Source organism: Hypanus sabinus (assembly GCF_030144855.1).
Source record: "Hypanus sabinus isolate sHypSab1 chromosome X2 unlocalized genomic scaffold, sHypSab1.hap1 SUPER_X2_unloc_1, whole genome shotgun sequence".
In the NCBI taxonomy this organism is placed as follows: domain Eukaryota; kingdom Metazoa; phylum Chordata; class Chondrichthyes; order Myliobatiformes; family Dasyatidae; genus Hypanus; species Hypanus sabinus.
This window is the reverse complement of record NW_026778979.1, coordinates 1,768,404-1,786,460: the sequence shown is the minus strand read 5'-3', so window position 1 is coordinate 1,786,460 and position 18,057 is coordinate 1,768,404. Positions and strand designations below refer to the sequence as shown.

Genomic DNA, 18,057 nt, shown 5'->3' with positions numbered 1-18,057 from the left:
ATTTGCCGACAGCACCACATTGATTGGCCTAATCTCAAACAATAATGAGGTGGCCTGCAAGGAAGAAGTCATCTCTCTGACACACTGGTGTCGAGAAAACAACCTCTCCTTCAATGTCGAAAAATCAAGGGAACTGGTTGTGGATTACAGGAGGAATGGAGACGAGCTAACCCCTAGAGACATCAGTGGATCTGGGGTGGAGAGGGCAAACAGCTTTAAGCTCCTCGGGACCCTCATCACTGAGGATCTCACGTGGTCTGTACACACAAGCTGTGCGGGGAAAAAGGCACAACAGCGTCTCTTCCACCTCAGACGGTTGAGGAAGTTTGGTATGGGCCCCCCCAAATCCCAAGAACTTTCTACAGGGGCATAATTGAGAGCATCCTGATTGGCTGCATCACTGCCTGGTATGGGAACTTTACCTCCCTTAATGGAAGGGTTCTGCAGAGAGTGGTGCGGGCAGCCCTGCGCATCTGTAGTTGTGAACTTCCCATGATTCAGGAAATTTACAGAGACAGGTGTGTAAAAAGGGTCCGTAGGATCATTGGGAACCTGAGTCCCGTCAATCACAATATATTCCACATGCTACCGTCGGGGCAAAGCTACCGCAGCGGAAAAGCCAGGACCAAGGCTCCGGGACAGCTTCTTCCACCAGGAATCAGACTGCTTAACTCACGCTGATTTGAGTGCATTTCTATGTCACCTTGACTGTTCTGTTTATCATACATTATTATGAATTACTATGATTGCACATTACACATTTAGACGGAGTAACAGTTTTACTCCACATGTATGTGAAGGATGTAAAAAAATAAAGTCAATTTAATACATCTTTCTGCGACAGATTATAGTTCAATAGTCTCTGCAATATTGTTTCATGCATTATTATTGCACATTGGTACAGTATTACTGTGTATGTTATTATTCTCTATTTTTTGTAAAGTCTTCACACTGTTAAGTCCGATTTTAAATATTGCTGCTGTAACGAAAGAATTTCCCACTCGGGATCAATAAAGTATTTATTATTATTATTCTCCGGCCCTATATCTCTTTCACCGACTTCACCGCTCTTGACTTTACGCCTCCCCCTTTCCCGTTTTCACCTATCACCTCACGTCGCCCCACAATCTGACTCCCGCCCTTCCTTTCCAGTCCTGAAGGGTCTCGGTCTGAAACACCGACTGTTCACTCCTCTCCATCGTCGCCGCCTGCCCCCCTGAGTTCCTCCAGCATTTTGTGTCTGTTGCTTTGGGTTCAGGATCTGCAGATTCTCGCCTGAAAAAAAATTGCGCATGCGTGGTCGTCGCCACCAATCCCGACTATCGCGCATGCGCTGAGTAGCAGAGGCTGACAACGACCGGACAAAGGTAAGAGCGGGTTCCGGCCGGGTTCTCATTCACCGGCGTCTGAAACGCGACCGAAGGACAGTTACTGTGATTTCCAGCAACACCGGTGCTGCACCCCGCGATGCTCCTGGTCCTCTCCCTCTCTCTCAGCCCCATGATCCGTACCCGGCCCCGGAGAGATTTCGACTCCCCGGCGTTGGTGCCGCCGCCGCTTATTTTGCGGCGCATGCGCATTCGATGCGGCCAGGGAGGTTTCTCTCTCCCTCCCCCTCTCTCTCCCTCCCCCTCTCTCTCCCTCCCTCCCCCTCTCTCCCTCCCTCCCTCTCTCACCCTCTCTCCCTCGCTCCCTCCCCCTCTCTCTCCCTCCCTCCCACCCACTCTCTCTCCCTCCCTCCCTCCCCCTCTCTCCCTCCCTCCCTCTCTCACCCTCTCTCTCTCCCTCCCTCCCCCTCTCTCTCCCACCCCCTCTCTCTCCCTCCCTCCCTCCCCTCTCTCTCCCTCCCTCCCCCCTCTCTACCTCCCTCCCTCCCCCCTCTCTACCTCCCTCCCTCCCTCCCCCTCTCTCTCCCTCCATCCTCCCTCCCTCCCTCCCCTCTCTCTCCCTCCCTCCCCCTCTCTCCCTCCCTCCCTCTCTCACCCTCTCTCCCTCCCTCCCTCCCCCTCTCTCTCCCTCCCTCCCCCCTCTCTCCCTCCCTCCCTCTCTCACCCTCTCTCCCTCCCTCCCTCCCCCTCTCTCTCCCTCCCTCCCACCTCTCTCCCTCCCTCCCACCTCTCTCCCTCCCTCCCTCTCTCTCCCTCACTCCCCCTCTCTCTCCCTCCCCCTCTCCCTCCCCCTCTCTCTCCCCCCTCCCTCCCCCCCTCTCTCCCCCCTCCCTCCCCCCCTCTCTCCCCCCTCCCTCCCCCCCTCTCCCTCCCTCCCTCTCTCTCCCTCCCTCCCTCCCCCCTCTTTCCCTCTCTCCCTCTCCCCCTCTCTCCCTCTCCCCCTCTCTCCCTCCCTCCCCCCCTCTCTCCCTCCCTCCCTCTCTCTCCCTCCCCCTCTCCCTCCCCCTCTCTCTCCCTCCCCCTCTCTCTCCCTCCCTCCCTCTCTCTCCCTCCCTCTCTCACCCTCCCTCCCTCTCTCACCCTCTCTCCCTCCCTCTCTCCCCCTCTCTCTCCCTCCCTCCCCCTCTCTCTCCCTCCCTCCCCCCTCTCCCTCCCTCCCTCTCTCACCCTCTCTCCCTCCCTCCCTCCCCCTCTCTCTCCCTCCCTCCCACCTCTCTCCCTCCCTCCCTCTCACCCTCTCTCTCCCTCCCTCCCCCTCTCTCTCCCTCCCTCTCTCCCCCTCTCTCTCCCCCCTCCCTCCCCCTCTCTCCCTCCCTCCCTCCCTCTCCCTCCCTCTCTCCCTCCCTCCCTCCCTCCCCCCTCTCTCCCTCCTCCTCTCCCTCCCTCCCCCTCTCTCCCTCCCTCCCTCTCCCCCTCTCTCCCTCTCCCCCTCTCTCTCTCCCTCCCCCCCTCTCTCCCTCCCCCCCTCTCTCCCTCCCTCCCCCCCTCTCTCCCTCCCCCTCTCTCTCCCTCCCCCTCTCTCTCCCTCCCCCTCTCTCCCTCCCCCTCTCTCTCCCTCCCTCCCTCTCTCTCCCTCCCTCCCTCTCTCACCCTCCCTCACTCTCTCACCCTCCCTCCCGCTCTCACCCACTCTCTCCCACCCTCTCTCACCCTCTCTCTCCCTCTCCCCATTCCCCTCCCCCTCCCCAGCTTAATGGGGCATGACCGCCACCTTCTGCTGCGGAGTATGCGATGGACTCACATTCTAAATCCCTTCACCCAATCGCACACATACACATACCCTAACCTACACTTTATCCTCCCCATCCTGGTACCCTATTTCTGTTTATCCATCACATCCTATAAAAAACCCTGTACCCCTTAAGAAAGCTAAAAATACCCTGACCTGTGTTCTCCCACCCATGGCCAGCAACCCTTTTAATGTGAATTCCTGCACCCCCAATTCCCTTAGATTAATTCTCATCATCTCTCTCTGTATCCCATACTTCCTGCAACTCAGAACTACATGTTCTACTGACTCCTCTTCCTGACATTGCTCACACAGTCCTGTCTGGTGTTTTCCTACCAATTTCAGTGTTTGGTTTAGTGCACGGTGCCCCAACCTTAACCTTGTCCACACAATTTCCTCTCTTCTGTATCTACTTCCTACCCTAGAACCTGCAACACTTTTATGTATTTGATATAAATGCCTCCCTTTCCCCTCCCTGTCCCATCTTTCTTGCCACATTCGGTTAATTTTTTCCCCGATTACACACTTAACCTCTGCTTTACTAATACTAATGTGCATTTCCATATTTTCTTTCTTTATTGCCCTCTTTGCCAACTCATCCACCCTTTTGTTGCCCTTTAACCCCTACATGAGCTGGAACCCATAGAAATTTAACCTGACCTCCCTGATTTGCAACTCTTGTGACTGACTGAAGGACTTCATGAGGTACATCTTGCCGGCTGTTTGAGTGAGAAGACCTTAAACTCGCCAGTACTGAAGATGAATCTGAGCATATCAATGCTTTGACTAGTTTAGATTTCTCCACCCATCACAATGCAACCAACACTGCCATCATCTCCACTGGACACACCGCTAACTTATCAGATATTCTTCTGCTGATTGCAATTGCTTTTGCTGGTATAGCCACCCCAAACCCTGTCACTCTGGTCTCAGGTTCCTTCGCACCATCTGTATAGACCTGAGTATAATCACTGTACTTTTCCATCACATAACAGTTAAATGCACTTACCAAATCAGTTTTATACTTTCCTTTCCTTTTTCCCTCTAACAAATGCCAGTCTACGTCAGGCCATACCAGCTTCCATGGAGCTACAACTGGATAAACTCCTGAAGGACTTATCCTTAAATCGAACACCACATGATCTAGCAATATCATTCCCTACACGACTAAAGTTTTCCCTCTGTAACTACCCATTTAACACTCATTAAGAAGGGTGAGAATCATTGTGTCCCTGCAAATTAACCCAGTAGTTTCCCATCAATTGCGTCCTTCTCAATTCCAAAGGCATTGTTCCCATTTCTAACTGCAGGGCTGATACTGGTGATGTTTTAAAAGACCCACTGCACACTTTCAAAACCTGAGCCTGAATCACATCCAGTTTCATTATAAGAGACCTGGCTGCTGATCCATATGCTACACTTCCATAATCCAACACAGATCTTACTAAAGCCACATACATTCTCTTCAATGCTGAACAACTTGCTCCCCATTCCCTAGCAGTCAAACATCTCATCACGTTTATTACTTTTTTACAATTCTCGTCAACTTTTCTGATATGGTCTGCCCATGTTAATCGTGAATCAAATATAACTCCCAGAAATTTAAATGATCCAACCCTTTCTAATTCAATCCCATACATCCTTAACTTCTTCCCTACTTCAATTCTTTTCCTAGTGAAAAATACAGTTTGAGTTTTTTCCACTGAAAATCTACATCCCCAATCATAACCACACTCTACCAATTAATCAATTGCTCCTTGTAGTTTCCTGATTATATGCTCCGTGTTCCTGCCTCTTTTCCACAAGCCCCATCATCCGCAAACAGTGACCTACCTATATCCACTGGTATCTTTGTGAAGACATCATTGATCATGATGATGAAAAGTAACGGGCTAATCACACTACCCTGAGGTGTGCCATTTCCCACTGTGGACTGTATTGACAATTCTGATGTAATCCGAACTTGAATTTTTCTACCAAACAAAAAATCTTTAATCCAATTAAAAACTCTCCCTCCAACCCCCATCTTGTGCAGTTTAATTAATAATCCTTCCTTTCACGTCATAATCATAGGCTTTTTCAATGTCAAAAAACACTGCAACTACTGATTCTTTACTTGCCTGGGCCTTTCTTATTTCAGTCTCTAACCTTATCACTGAGTCCATGGAATTCCTTCCCTTCCTAAAACCACTCTGATAACTTTCCAGCATTCCTCTCTTCTCAAGATCATATGATAACCTTTCAGTTATCATCCTTTCCATTACCTTACATATACTTGATGTTAGTGCTTTTGGCCTGTAGCTAGTGGGTTTTGACGGATCCTTGCCAGGTTTCCTTATTGGAATTACTACTGCTTCTTTCCATGCACTTGGCAATCTTCCCTCCTCCCACACTCTGTTGTAACAATGCAGTAACTTCAAGAGCGCTCCTTCTCCTAGATTTTTTAGCATAATGTAGCGTATTAGATCTTTCCCTGGGGAGGTTGGTCTCGATCTCTTTATTGCTCTCACCATTTCTGCCAAAGTAAATGGATCATCAGTTATATCATCTGTTTCTTCCCTCCTGTTTAACGCACCTGGGTATTGACTCATTGTTCTTTCCCTTCTCCTTCTCACTTCTTCAGAGAAATCTTCTGAACTGTGTATCTTTACAAATGACTTGGCCATGATCTCAGCCTTATCCCTGCTGGAGACTGCTGTTTCCTCCTCAGATATCATTACTGGATGCTCCCAATCCCTTCTATTGCCCCCCATCCTCTTAATCATTCCCCATTCCTCTCCCACAGGCGTTGTTCTTTCTATTTTGTTGCAAAAACTCCTCCAACTTGCCCTTTTAGCCTGACGTATACTTCTCACCACTGCCTGTGCCTTCTTATATTGAAGCAAATGCTGCATAATGTGGGTTCTTTTAACTAGCCTGAATGCTCTGTTTCTGTTTTTTACAGCCTGACCACATTCCTCTGCCCACCATGGCACTATTTTTCTATTCATCCTATTTTCAGTCCTGGGTATAAATCCTTCTGCTGCCATAATAATTGCTGAAGTCACCTGACTGTTTAATTCATCTATATCTCCAGAAATGTCAATCCTTGTCAATGCTTCTTCAGTTAACTTCTGGAACTTACCCCAATCTGCTTTTCCAAACACCCACTTTGGGACTACCCCACCTGGTCTTATTTCACCTCTTTCACCCACTGAACATAAAACTGGGTAGTGATCACTACCTACTGTTGAAGCAGTCCAAACGCCCCAGTTACTGATGACAGCCAAGACATAAGACACTAACGTAATATCTAATACCGACTCAGTTCTTGTTGTTATGTTTATCCTTGTTCCTCTCCCATCATTCATACACACCAAATCCCTTTCTTCCATCAAATTTTCAATTACAGTTCCATTTGAATCTGTAATCGGATCCCCCCATATTGTGGTGTGAGCATTGAAATCTGAACACCGCACTACTTTATGTCTATTTTGTCCTTGTATCCTTAGTAGGCTGTCCAAATCCAACCTTTTACATGGATTGTAGTAGTTAATTATAACCACTCCCTCCCCTCTCTCCCATATTTTCACCACTATGTATTCCTGATCGTTTCCTTTTTCCAGTACTCTATACGGTGTACCTTGCTTGATTAACATAGCACAACCTCCTCCTCCCCCTAGATTTTTATCTTTTCTTATCATTGTATACCCATGTACCACAAAGTCTAAAGCTGGTTTCAACCAAGTTTCCTGAATACACACTACATCTGATTTTACAACCATTTCCTTAATAAATTCCTTAAATTCCTGGCCATTGGCCAGTAAACTCCCTGCATTCCATTCAAAAGAATCACCATAATGAGTACTAACCAAACTATGACACGTCCTGGCTTGACTGATTAGTGAGGTTCTCCCTGACTTCTTCCCATGTCAGTCCTACTAACACTAAATGGTTTACTGCTGCCTTGACCACCAGCAGAATTTTGTCACTTTTTGACTTTACCTCTGCCGTACAATTAATGACTCCTGCAATGAATGTTACCAGAGCTTTTTTTCCCACACATAAATCCTGTCTGCATAAACTCTTTGCTGCATCTCTTGCATCCCAATTGCTCTCTGGTCATTAGGAGCATTATTCTGTTCTCTGGACATTCTTACAGCTCCTGCATAAGTGATCTTTCTTTTCACTCTTATTTCTTGAATTTTAATCTCCCGTCTCATAACCTCACACCCACTATATGCCACATTATGAGCTCCTCCACAATTACAGCATTTTGGTTGCACTCCTGTTCCGCACTTTCCATATTCATGAACATCCCCACATCTAGCACATCTCCTCTGCCTTTTACAGTTTTTAGCTATGTGTCCAAACCTTTGACAATTATAGCACCTCAATGGGTTTGGCACATATACCCTTACTGGGTAACTCATGAAACCCAGGAAAACTTTACTTGGCACTCTTGCTTCTTCAGATTCAATCAATACTGTTTCACTTTCCTTTTTCATTCCCTCCTTTGTTGTTTTCAGTCTTCGAACATTAATTACTTTCCCCCCTTTGATATTCCTCTTCAACTCTTCCATGTTTATACTCATTGGTACACCCGTGATCACTCCCTTACAACCACCATTTCATGCTCCCACCCTCCCTGTATATTCCACCTTGCATTTTCCTATCTCTTTTAGCTTGAGTGCTTTCTCAAGTTGTTCCTCATTCGCACATCTTACCAATAGATTGCCATCATTAAGGACTTTTGCAAATACTATTTCCTCTATCTTACTTGCCAGAGTTGTTGTTAGCACAAACGGGTTCATTTCCTTCATGTGTCCTTGCGCCTTCTCATTAAACCCATTTATGACAACACCTCCCCTCTCAACTTGTTCATCTTCCTTACTTTCAGAACTCTCTCCACTGTCATTTCTTATTCTTTTATTCCCTTTGTCTTGGTTTTCATTCATCCATCCCCTCACTATCTCCTTATTCCTTTTTGTTTCTCCCTTCACAATAATCCATTTCTCCCCAGCTGCCTACCTCTGCTCCCAAATCCCTATCCCACTCCTTCTCCACTCTCTTTCCCTCAGCCCCTCCTCTCACCTTGTCTGCCTTTACCAGACCCAGGCAACCCGCTCCCAGCAATTCCCACTCCTTCCCCACTCTCTTACCCTCAACAAGTTCCAAACCACATTCACACATGCACCACCACCTTCCAACCTCTCAGCCCCGCCCACAACCAACCCAACAACACCGGGAGGTTTCTCTTCGTGAGGGTTTCTGGGTAAAGAGGCAGCCATGGGCAATAGTACCGGTGTTGTTCCGTACATTCGAAGGAACTGCGAGCGGATGTATCTCCTGAACGTTGCCGTGCTCCACTATGTAAATCCGAGGATTATGAACTCCGAACGAAAATATAGTTCGTAGTTAAGCTCGGTTGAAGAGTTTACCTTCCAGTCAGTGATAATGTCAATTAGTGCTGTACGGAAATAAAACCTTCCATCAGATTTAGTTCTCTCTGGGTCAATAACGATATGAAACACCTTTGCCTCGATGACAAGTGACTTCTGGCTTTCAGATCACAAAGGTGCCGCACTCCAATGAGAATAACCACTGCCCTCCACTATATATTCATTGGCATTGCCATCGATGGGTTCATCACTGTCAATCAGCAGATGGGGGGGGGGGGCGATCCAAGTAATTAGTAAATCTCCAGGATCGTACATGCAGTAACACGTGATCTTTGTAGTATTGTGGAACATGACCAGAACTTGAAATAATCCCAAAGGAGAGAGACAAATTGGGCCAAGTCACAGGTTGATTGTAGTCAGAAACAGCCCATTCTCATAAAGACAGGGATATAGTCAGATAATTTGATGGTCAGTCAGAGTGTCTGATCCAAGCCTTGTTAGAAGATGAGTGCTTATGGAAACATGGAAATCTACAATATAATACACAGTGTGCCGTCCATGTAACCTGTTCCAGAAACTGCCTCCTATTTCCCAACTGCATTGCACTCTGTGTATTCTGAGCTCCATGAAGTTATCTGAATCTCTCAAAAGACTGCATAGTATCTGTCTGTACTGTCATCGCTGGCTGTGTATTCCATACACCTGCTACTCTGTGTGAGAAACCTATCTATGACATTCCAATCGACCAAGCACCTTAAAACAATGCCCCTTGTGTTTGCCAATTCAGCCCCAGGAAAAAGCCTCTGGCTGTCCACACGATCAATGCCTCTCATCATCTTTTACACATCTATCAGGTCACCTCTCATCCTCCTTCGCTACAAAGTTCACTCAACCTATTGTCATAAGGCATGTTCTCCAATCCATGCAACATCCTTGTAAATCTCCTCTGCACTCTTTCTATAGTATCCACATCCTTCCTGTAATGAGGAAACTGAACAGAATACTCGAAGTGGGGTATAAATCAGGTCTTGTACAGCTGCAACATTACCTCACCACTCGTGAATTCAGTTCCATGGTTGATGAAGGCCTTATTAACAACAATGACAATCAGCGCTGCAGCTTTAATTGTAAAATTGACATGGACCCCAATATCTCGCTGATCCTCCACACTGCCAAGAGTCCTAACATAATATTGTATTCCAAATCAGGTTGGATAGATTTTGGCATAGTAGGGGAATTAAGGGTTATGGGGAAAAGGCAGGTAGGTGGAGATGCCCATCGCCAGATCAGGCATGTCCTTATTAAATGTTGGAGCAGGCTCGACGGGCCGGACGGCCGACTCCTGCTCCTATTTCTTATTTTCTCACCACAGACTATAATCTCTCCTGAAATACTCTCCTTCTCCCATTGATGTCTTTTGCAAATATTTTTTACAGGTTTGAAATGGCAGAACACTTGCGCATGGGAATCTCAAACACAACAACACATCAGTTTTGCTGAATGACTGGATATTTAAGGAGTGACCAAATATTTTCTTTGCAGCACCAACACCTCTGTTGTCGATCCACGGAGGTGAAGAATTATCTCATAACATCTGGTAATGTGTTCTGTCACTGAAATCAAGCATTCTGTTGTAACTCAGTGAAATCCACTTGAACCGGGGTGCTGAGAACACACCAGCATTTGTTCACTGGAGATCAGTTCTTCTACTGCATTGATTGTAGACGGGATTCAAACGTCTGACTGTCTGAATTGCAGAGAATTGATCGCAGTGAGATATCATTCTCCTTCTCTCAGTGTGGGAGGGGATTCACTCACAGCCTACCCGCAGACACGCTGGTGAGTTCACATTAGGGAGAGGCCATTCACCTGCTCTGTGTGAGGGAGGGGAACTACTCAATCATCCAGCCTGAAGATACATCAGCAAGTTCACACCACAGTGAGATGCTCCACCTGTTCTGACAGCGGGAAGCAAAACATTCTGTCATCGATGCTGAAGATATATCCTAAAGTTCACCAGTGAGAGGACATTGACCTGCTCGGATGGTGGGAAGACATTCACACGCTCAACCAGACCACAGTGACACCAATGAGTTCACACCGGGGAGAAGCCATTCACCTGCTCTGAATAGGGGAAGATATTCACTCATTCGTCCACACTACATAGACACCAGCGAGTTCACACTGGGGAGAGGCCATTCTCCTGCTCCTGAAAGGAGTCAAATCACCTGCTGCAACATCAGTTAGTTCACACTAGGGAGATGCCATTCACATGCTCAGACTGTGGGAAAGGATTCACCCAGTCATCTCAACTGAAGGAGCATCAGCGAGTCCACACTGAGGAGAAGCCATTCACTTGCTCTGAATGTGGGAAAGGATTTGCTCGGTCATCTGAACTGAAGGTACATCAGCGAGTTCACACTGGGGAGAGGCCATTCACCTGCTCAGACTGTGGGAAGGGATTCACTCACTCGTCCAACCTGCACAGACACCAGCGAGTTCACACTGGGGAGAAGCCATTTATCTGCTCTGAATGTGGGAAGGTATTTGCTCAGTCATCTGAACTGAAGTCCCATCAGCGAGTCCACACTGGGGAGAAGCCATTCACTTGCTCAGAATGTGGGAAAGGATTCGCTCGGTCATCTGTACTGAAGTCACATCAGCGAGTTCACACTCGGGCGATGCCATTCACCTGCGCAGACTGTGGGAAGGGATTCACTCACTCGTCCAATCTACAGAGACATCAGCGAGTTCACACTGGGGAGAAGCCATTCACATGCTCTGAATGTGGGAAAGGATTCGCTCAGTCATCTGAACTGAAGTCACATCAGCGAGTTCATACGGGAGAGAAGCCATTCACCTGCTCTGACTGTGGGAAAGGATTTGCTCGGTCATTTGAACTGAAGTTACATCAACGAGTTCACACTAGTGAGAGGCCGTTCACCTGCTCTGACTGTGGGAAGGGATTCACTCACTCGTCCAATCTACACAGACACCAGCGAGTCCACACTGGAGAGAAGCCATTCATATGCTCTGAATGTGGGAAACGATTTGCCCAGACAGCTCAACTGAAGTTACATCAGCGAGTCCACACTGGGGAGAGGCCGTTCACTTGCTCTGAATGTGGGAAGGGATTTGCTCAGTCATCTGAACTGAAGGTACATCAGCGAGTTCACACTGGTGAGAGGCCGTTCAGCTGCTCAGAATGTGGGAAAGGATTCATTCGTTCATCTCAACTCCTGAGACACCAGCAAATTCATACTGGGGAGAAACCATTCATCTGCTCAGAATGTGGGAAGGGATTCACCGATTCAGTTCATCTGAAAGAACATCAGTTTGTTCACACTGTGGAGAGGCCGTTCACCTGCTCAGACTGTGGGAAAGGATTCACTCGGCGTTTTAGTCTATTAACGCACCAGTTAGATCACAGTGAGGAGAAACCATTCATATGCTCTGAATGTGGGAAAGGATTCACACAGTCATCTCAACTGAAGGAGCATCAGCGAGTCCACACTGGGGAGAAGCCGTTCATCTGCTCTGAATGTGGGAAGGGATTTGCTCAGTCATCTCAACTGAAGTTACATCAGCGAGTCCACACTGGGGAGAGGCCATTCAACTGCTCTGAATGTGGGAAAGGATTCAGTCGTTCTTCTCAACTCCTGAGACACCAGCGAATTCACACTGGGGAGAAACCATTCATCTGCCCAGAGTGTGGGAAGGGATTCACCGATTCAGCTCAGCTGAAAGAACATCAGTTTGTTCACACTGGGGAGAGGCCATTCACCTGCTCAGACTGTGGGAAAAGATTCAGTCGTTCATCTCAGCTCTCGAGGCATCAGCAAATTCACACTGGGGAGAAACCATTCTGAGGAAATGCGGATATATAAAAAATTATTTTGAACCTAAGTAACCTCTAGATAAAAGAATAATTGGGACTGAACAGGAATTTTTGAACTAAAGTAAACTCTGTCTTCAGCAGTTAAGAAACTCAATGGCTTATACTGGTTTCCTTTTAATTGTCAGAGGGACATTGAGAATTTGATAATATATATTGTACTCGTGTTTGAGTCAGGACTCATCGATAAGGTCAGCAATGAACATCGGTCTGGAATGAAGTCAGGACCTTGCAAAGGGAATAGCTGATAAGGACTGGACTGTATATCCATCTATATTCAAGCCTTGAGTTAGTGCACTCTGTTATCTAAGACATTAAGTTTTGCACCAACAGACTTGGTGGGCGTACCAGTTCTAATAGCAGCTTGCAACAGTGATGTATGGGACTTACTATGTATGAATATACTGCTGTAACCTGACTGAGAGAGTCCACTTGTCAGATGGTTGGCAGCACTGACATGCCTTCCCTCTGATAACTGGGTCTCAGACTCTTGCAAGAGAATGCAATAAACTGTGGTGCCGAGAGGAAACTGGTCTCCCGAGTTTAACATTGGGTGTCACGAACAGGATCCCAATACAGAGAGTGCGAAGCAGACAGACGGAGTAAGCGGCCGGACCACTCCGGGAACTGTGGAGACCGACCAGGTGCCCAACGGGTATTTCACCTTTTGTCGCTCACCGTCAGTTCCTGTGGAGGCACGGTTCCTCGCCGAAGGCTGCTTGCATATCTTGACGGGATCGGGAATGTCTCTGTCGGAAGACTTGTATAAGGTAGGCAAATTTTATTAATTGAGTAGGAGGCGGTACCGGGTTAATTTTACTAACTGGGCAGGAGACGGACATGCTGGATAAATTTATCAACTCAGCACCTGGTGCCTGCTGGGTAAATTTATCTTATTGTTAATTGAGCAGGAGGCTTTGTGCCGGGTAAATTACTTAGAGAGCACGGAGTCAAGTGATACGAGTGGGCCAAGAGCAGCCCAACACAACGTGTGTGAGAGTTTTCCAGACAAGAAAAAAGATTTGTGAATTTTGACTGCAGCGCTGAATGAAAAGATTGGGGAAAAGAATGTGGCCACTGGGCGGGAGCCGGCGATATCACCTCTTGAGAACACGCAGTAAATCTGATCTGGAAGATGAACTGTGGGAAGAAGTGGAAATTGTTGAAAAGGCAATGGAAGGATAAGGCAGATGCAAAGTTGAACAGTACATGATGAGCAAGTTGGAGGGATAATGCGTGTGACAAAGGGAGAGAGGTACGTACTGCAGAAGGTTGCGAGACGCTAAAGGCGGAGTGTGAATGGGTGAATGGGCGCCGAAAACGAGAGCAGGAAAAACAACATCAGCAAACCAAGGCCGGCCTAGATAGGAGAGAAGGGCAGGAACGTCAGTCTAAAGTTCGAACTGACAGGGAAACAAGGGATCCCGATCCCATGTTTGGGATACCGATCCTGTTTGAGAATGGTGACCGTGATTAGGAATGAGCACCCACCGTACTCCCCCCACCCTACCAGGGGCCGAGTGTACCCGAGCCCCAATCCGCCCAGTACTCAGATACGGTGGCCACTCGGGTAAAGCAGCAGCAGCGGGGAAGGAGAGGCTCTCTATACCCTCAGATCCAGAAGGGGAATACCGAGGATTATTCCGAGACAGGGAGGGGAGAATCCAATAAAAGCCCAAAGTTAATGGCTCCACAGAGACAATTACCCACCCGAATGCTGCCTAATCCATGAGCAGCGGAGGAGGGACAGCCCTCAGTGATTCCTGTGTATGCACCCTGGAAGCCTCAAGAAATGACAATGATCATGAATCCGGCCCCCGATAGAAAAGAAAACCCAGCACAGATTGCTCAGTATGTCCGCAGCTCTATACAAATGTATAATGTGACCCCACAAGGTTCATTCAGTCTCTGCTGCATGATTCTCTCAGCTGATGAGGGGCGGAAATGGAAGGCAGAATTAAGATACCAAACCTATCAGGAGTTCCAGGTGGGAATCCATGATGAGAATGAACAGACGGACCAGATTATTCAAGCCTTGGAGAGGGATCTCCAACAACCTGTAAGCATCACTAAAGTACTTGAGTCCAAACATAACCCTGGGGAATTAGGACCAGACTATCGGAGAGAATTGTGGCCCGCTACGCACTTTTGCAGGGGACAAAACCTCTAATAATGGTACGGAACGCATATGGAATTCCAGGGGGACCCAGCGTGAGGTTTCATTTACAGCCACCGCCAGTCTGGGGTGTAATCTAGCAGAGTGAGACTTGCTGTGTCCGTTGCAAGTGGAGATTCTATACACAGACTAGCGAACAACCGGCAGCTTCCCCAGTTACCGAATCCCCCTCCAGCGGTGGGCACTGAATCTGGACTCCACTTCGTCTGAACCCTCTCTGCCGGAGGCAGACCCTCATGTGACCCCTATGTGGTGCTAACCTGAGGAAACCGATATTGTGCACCCCTCGAGGGACAGAATTTCAAAGTCACCGTGACTGGTGAGGCTAAAGGAAAAGTGGGCAGTGCATTACTGGCCGAAGTTCCAGGTTTCCTTTGGTGACAGACAGGATTGGTGCTTCCCCAGACCACCATTAGGATTTGCCCTTGGTTCAAGCTAAAGGGCGTGGGTTTCCTGCCTACTCCCTGACGAAACAAGCCTCTAGCACCAAGGGGGACTTGCAAGACTTGGCCACGGGCCACCTCCGATACTGGAAGGAGTCAAAGGTGAAGACGGGACATCTGGTAAGACACTCTTTTAATATTGACCAAACCCAAGACGTTATACCACATCTCTGGACAATTTCAGTCCATGAAGTCGGCTGCACGAAGTTCACCCCCCCCCCCCCACTGTTTGGATCACCGTGAAAGAAGGACAGTCTCTCCCACCCCTTCCGCATTACCCCTCAAGCCCGAGGCAACGTTTTATGAGGATGGAAGGTCTCTGGTAATACAGCGAGGAAACGATGTTCTGGCTGTGTGATAATGAGGGACAGTGACGTAAGCCTCTTTCGAAACAGCTGTGTCCGACCAGAAGGCTGAGCTGCTCACTCTGACTTGTGCCTGTAGCCTAGCAACAGATTTAAATGAGAACTTTTACACAGTCTCCCGTTATGCACAGACTACGGAGCTTTGAGGGTTTCCTGACTTGTTTTGGCTACCCCGTTTTAACCTACCTTTGCAAACAACTTTCTCAGCACTCTCCAGCTATCTTGAGTTTTGGCTATTATAGAATCTGCAGCCCATACTGGGGAATCTGTTGAGATATCTAAGGGTAATGCCACGGCTGATGCAGCAGCTAGACAGACAGCCTCGAATCCCACACGTTTAGACCCCTCATGAACCCAGCAAACTCCTATCAGACAAAATCGAAGGACGGACATGCCAGACATGGGGGAGATTCGTAAGTTTCAGGAGGACGACCCTGAAGGAGAGCGAGGTCCCACATGGTTTGCCACCTTGAACCTCGGACCAATTTATGGGTGACCTCTGCTGGTCAGGTCTGTGTTCCCTATGTGTTCTTACCTATTGTGATAGATTATGTACATAATTGTACACGCCTGGGCAAGGAGGGAATGGTTGAATGGTTAATACATTATTACAATCTTGCTGGCACTCTGATTTCCAGAAAGCAGCTGCAAAGCGTGCACACGCCCAGCTAATCCACAGCCACTTCCAGGACAGCAGCGACACGAGGCGCATGTGGGAGGGCATCCAGGACATCACCAATTACGGGACAACATCTCCTGCAGACCAGCTAGCAGATGTTCTCACTGACATCTTCAACATCTCCCTGAGCAGCGTCACCGTTCCAACGTGCTTCAAGGCCGCCACCATCGTCCCCGTACCGAAGACGTCTTCAGTGTCCTTCATGAATGACTACCGTCTCTTTGCACTTACATCCATCATCATGCAGTGTTTCAAGAGGCTCGTCATGAGGCATATCAAGACACTGCTGCCCCGCTCACTGGACCCCTGCAGTTTGCATGTCGTCCCCAACGCTCAACAGATGCTGCCATTGCTATTACCCTCCACCTGGACAAAAAGGTCACATGTTGTTCATAGACATCAGTTCAGCATTCAACACAATCATCCCTCAGAAACTGATTGGAAAGCTGAGTCCACTGGGCCTGAACACCTCCCTCTGCAACTGGATCCTAGACTTCCTGACTGGGAAACCTCAGTCAGTCCGGATCAGGTACAGCATCTCCAAAAGCATGACACCGAGCACGGGGGCGCCCCAGGGCTGTGTGCTCAGTCCACTGCAGTTCACTCTGCTGACCCACGACTGTGCTGCAACACACAGCTCGAACCACATCATCAAGTTCGCCGATGACACCACCGTGGTGGGTCTCATCAGCAAGAACAACGAGTCAGCTTACAGAGAGGAGGTGCACCGGCTAACGGACTGGTGCAGAGCCAACAACCTGTCTCTTAATGTGAACAGAACCAAAGAGATGGTCGTTGACTTCAGGAGGGCACAGAGCAACCACTCCCCACTGAACACTGACGGCTCCTCGGTAGAGATCGTAAAGAGCACCAAATTTCTTGGTGTTCACCTGACGGAGAATCTCACCGGATCCCTCAACACCAGCTCCATAGCAAGGAAGCCCGGCAACGTCTCTACGTTCTGCGAAGGCTGAGTAAAGACCATCTCCCACCCCCATCCTCATCACATTCTACAGGGGTTGTATTGAGAGCATCCCGAGCAGCTGCATCACTGCCTGGTTCAGAAATTGCACCATTTCGGATCGCAAGACCCTGCAGCGGATAGCGAGATCAGCTGAGAGGATCATCGGGGTGTCTCTTCCCGCTGTCACGGACATTTACACTATACGCTGCATCCGCAAAGGTAACAGCATTATGAAGGACCCCATGCACCCCTCATACAAACTCTTCTTCTTCCTGCCGTCTGGGAAAAGGCTCCGAAGCATTCGGGCTCTCACGACCAGACGATGTAACAGTTTCTTCCCCCAAGCCATCAGTCTCCTCAACACCCAAAGCCTGGACTGACACCTTGCCCTATTGTCCTGTTTATTATTTACTGTAATGCCTGCACTGTTTTTGTGCACTTTATGCAGTCCTGTGTAGGTATTTACATTGTATTAAACTGTTCAACCTAAAATCGACTAATGTGATTGGGAAAAGAAAACAAAGTAGAGTTACTGAGAGTGCGACACTGGGACATATTGCATAATCCAACAAGCCCATACTCCAAGCGTGATAAGAGCCCAGATATCCAAAACCAAAAACTCTCTTCCTGAGTTTTCCCACCCGTCCTCTAACACACTTTCAACAACATGATAATGTCTCTGCCCCCTAAAATTAATCAGGTATGTTAATATCAAGTTCAGCTGCCGCAATTGTGAGGGTAATTATCCCAGTTCACCCAGTAAAACCGAAACATGGGACGACTTTACTGCATAACAACACAATCTTAAAATCTATGCTTACATCACATCCAAGCATTTAAAAGTTGAAGATGAAGCTGATACATGCCACACAGTCAGAATCCAGAACAGCTCTAATTAAACAATTCTAAATGATTAACAAAGATTTTCGTGTAACACCCAAGAATATCCACATAGACAGCTGAGAATATTTAATGTTCCTTTTTATTGATCAGTTATTATAACGATGTAGCGCTTCCATGTCCGCTTATTGTCCACC

At 47.9% G+C, this 18,057-nt stretch overlaps 1 protein-coding gene across 2 annotated transcripts; it reads left to right on the top strand.

Moving 5' to 3' along the window:
* Positions 1-1,340: 1,340 nt before the first annotated feature.
* LOC132385685 (zinc finger protein 420-like) lies at positions 1,341-16,081 on the top strand. 2 transcript variants are annotated; one of them, XM_059957889.1, is made up of 2 exons: positions 1,341-1,367; positions 9,935-12,996. In XM_059957889.1, exon 2 carries the CDS (start codon positions 10,760-10,762, stop codon positions 12,365-12,367), a length of 1,608 nt encoding a protein of 535 aa, XP_059813872.1. In that variant the 5' UTR covers positions 1,341-1,367; positions 9,935-10,759; the 3' UTR covers positions 12,368-12,996. The 2 variants fall into 2 exon arrangements, 1 of the variants encoding a protein (XP_059813872.1); XR_009509229.1 differs by lacking the exon at positions 1,341-1,367 and adding an exon at positions 16,016-16,081 and having other exon boundaries at positions 8,589-13,163.
* Positions 16,082-18,057: the final 1,976 nt, after the last annotated feature.

Excerpts from the sequence above, each read along its gene's own strand:
- LOC132385685 (XM_059957889.1), top strand. The coding sequence starts at position 10,760 with ATGCCATTCACATGCTCAGACTGTGGGAAAGGATTCACCCAGTCATCT.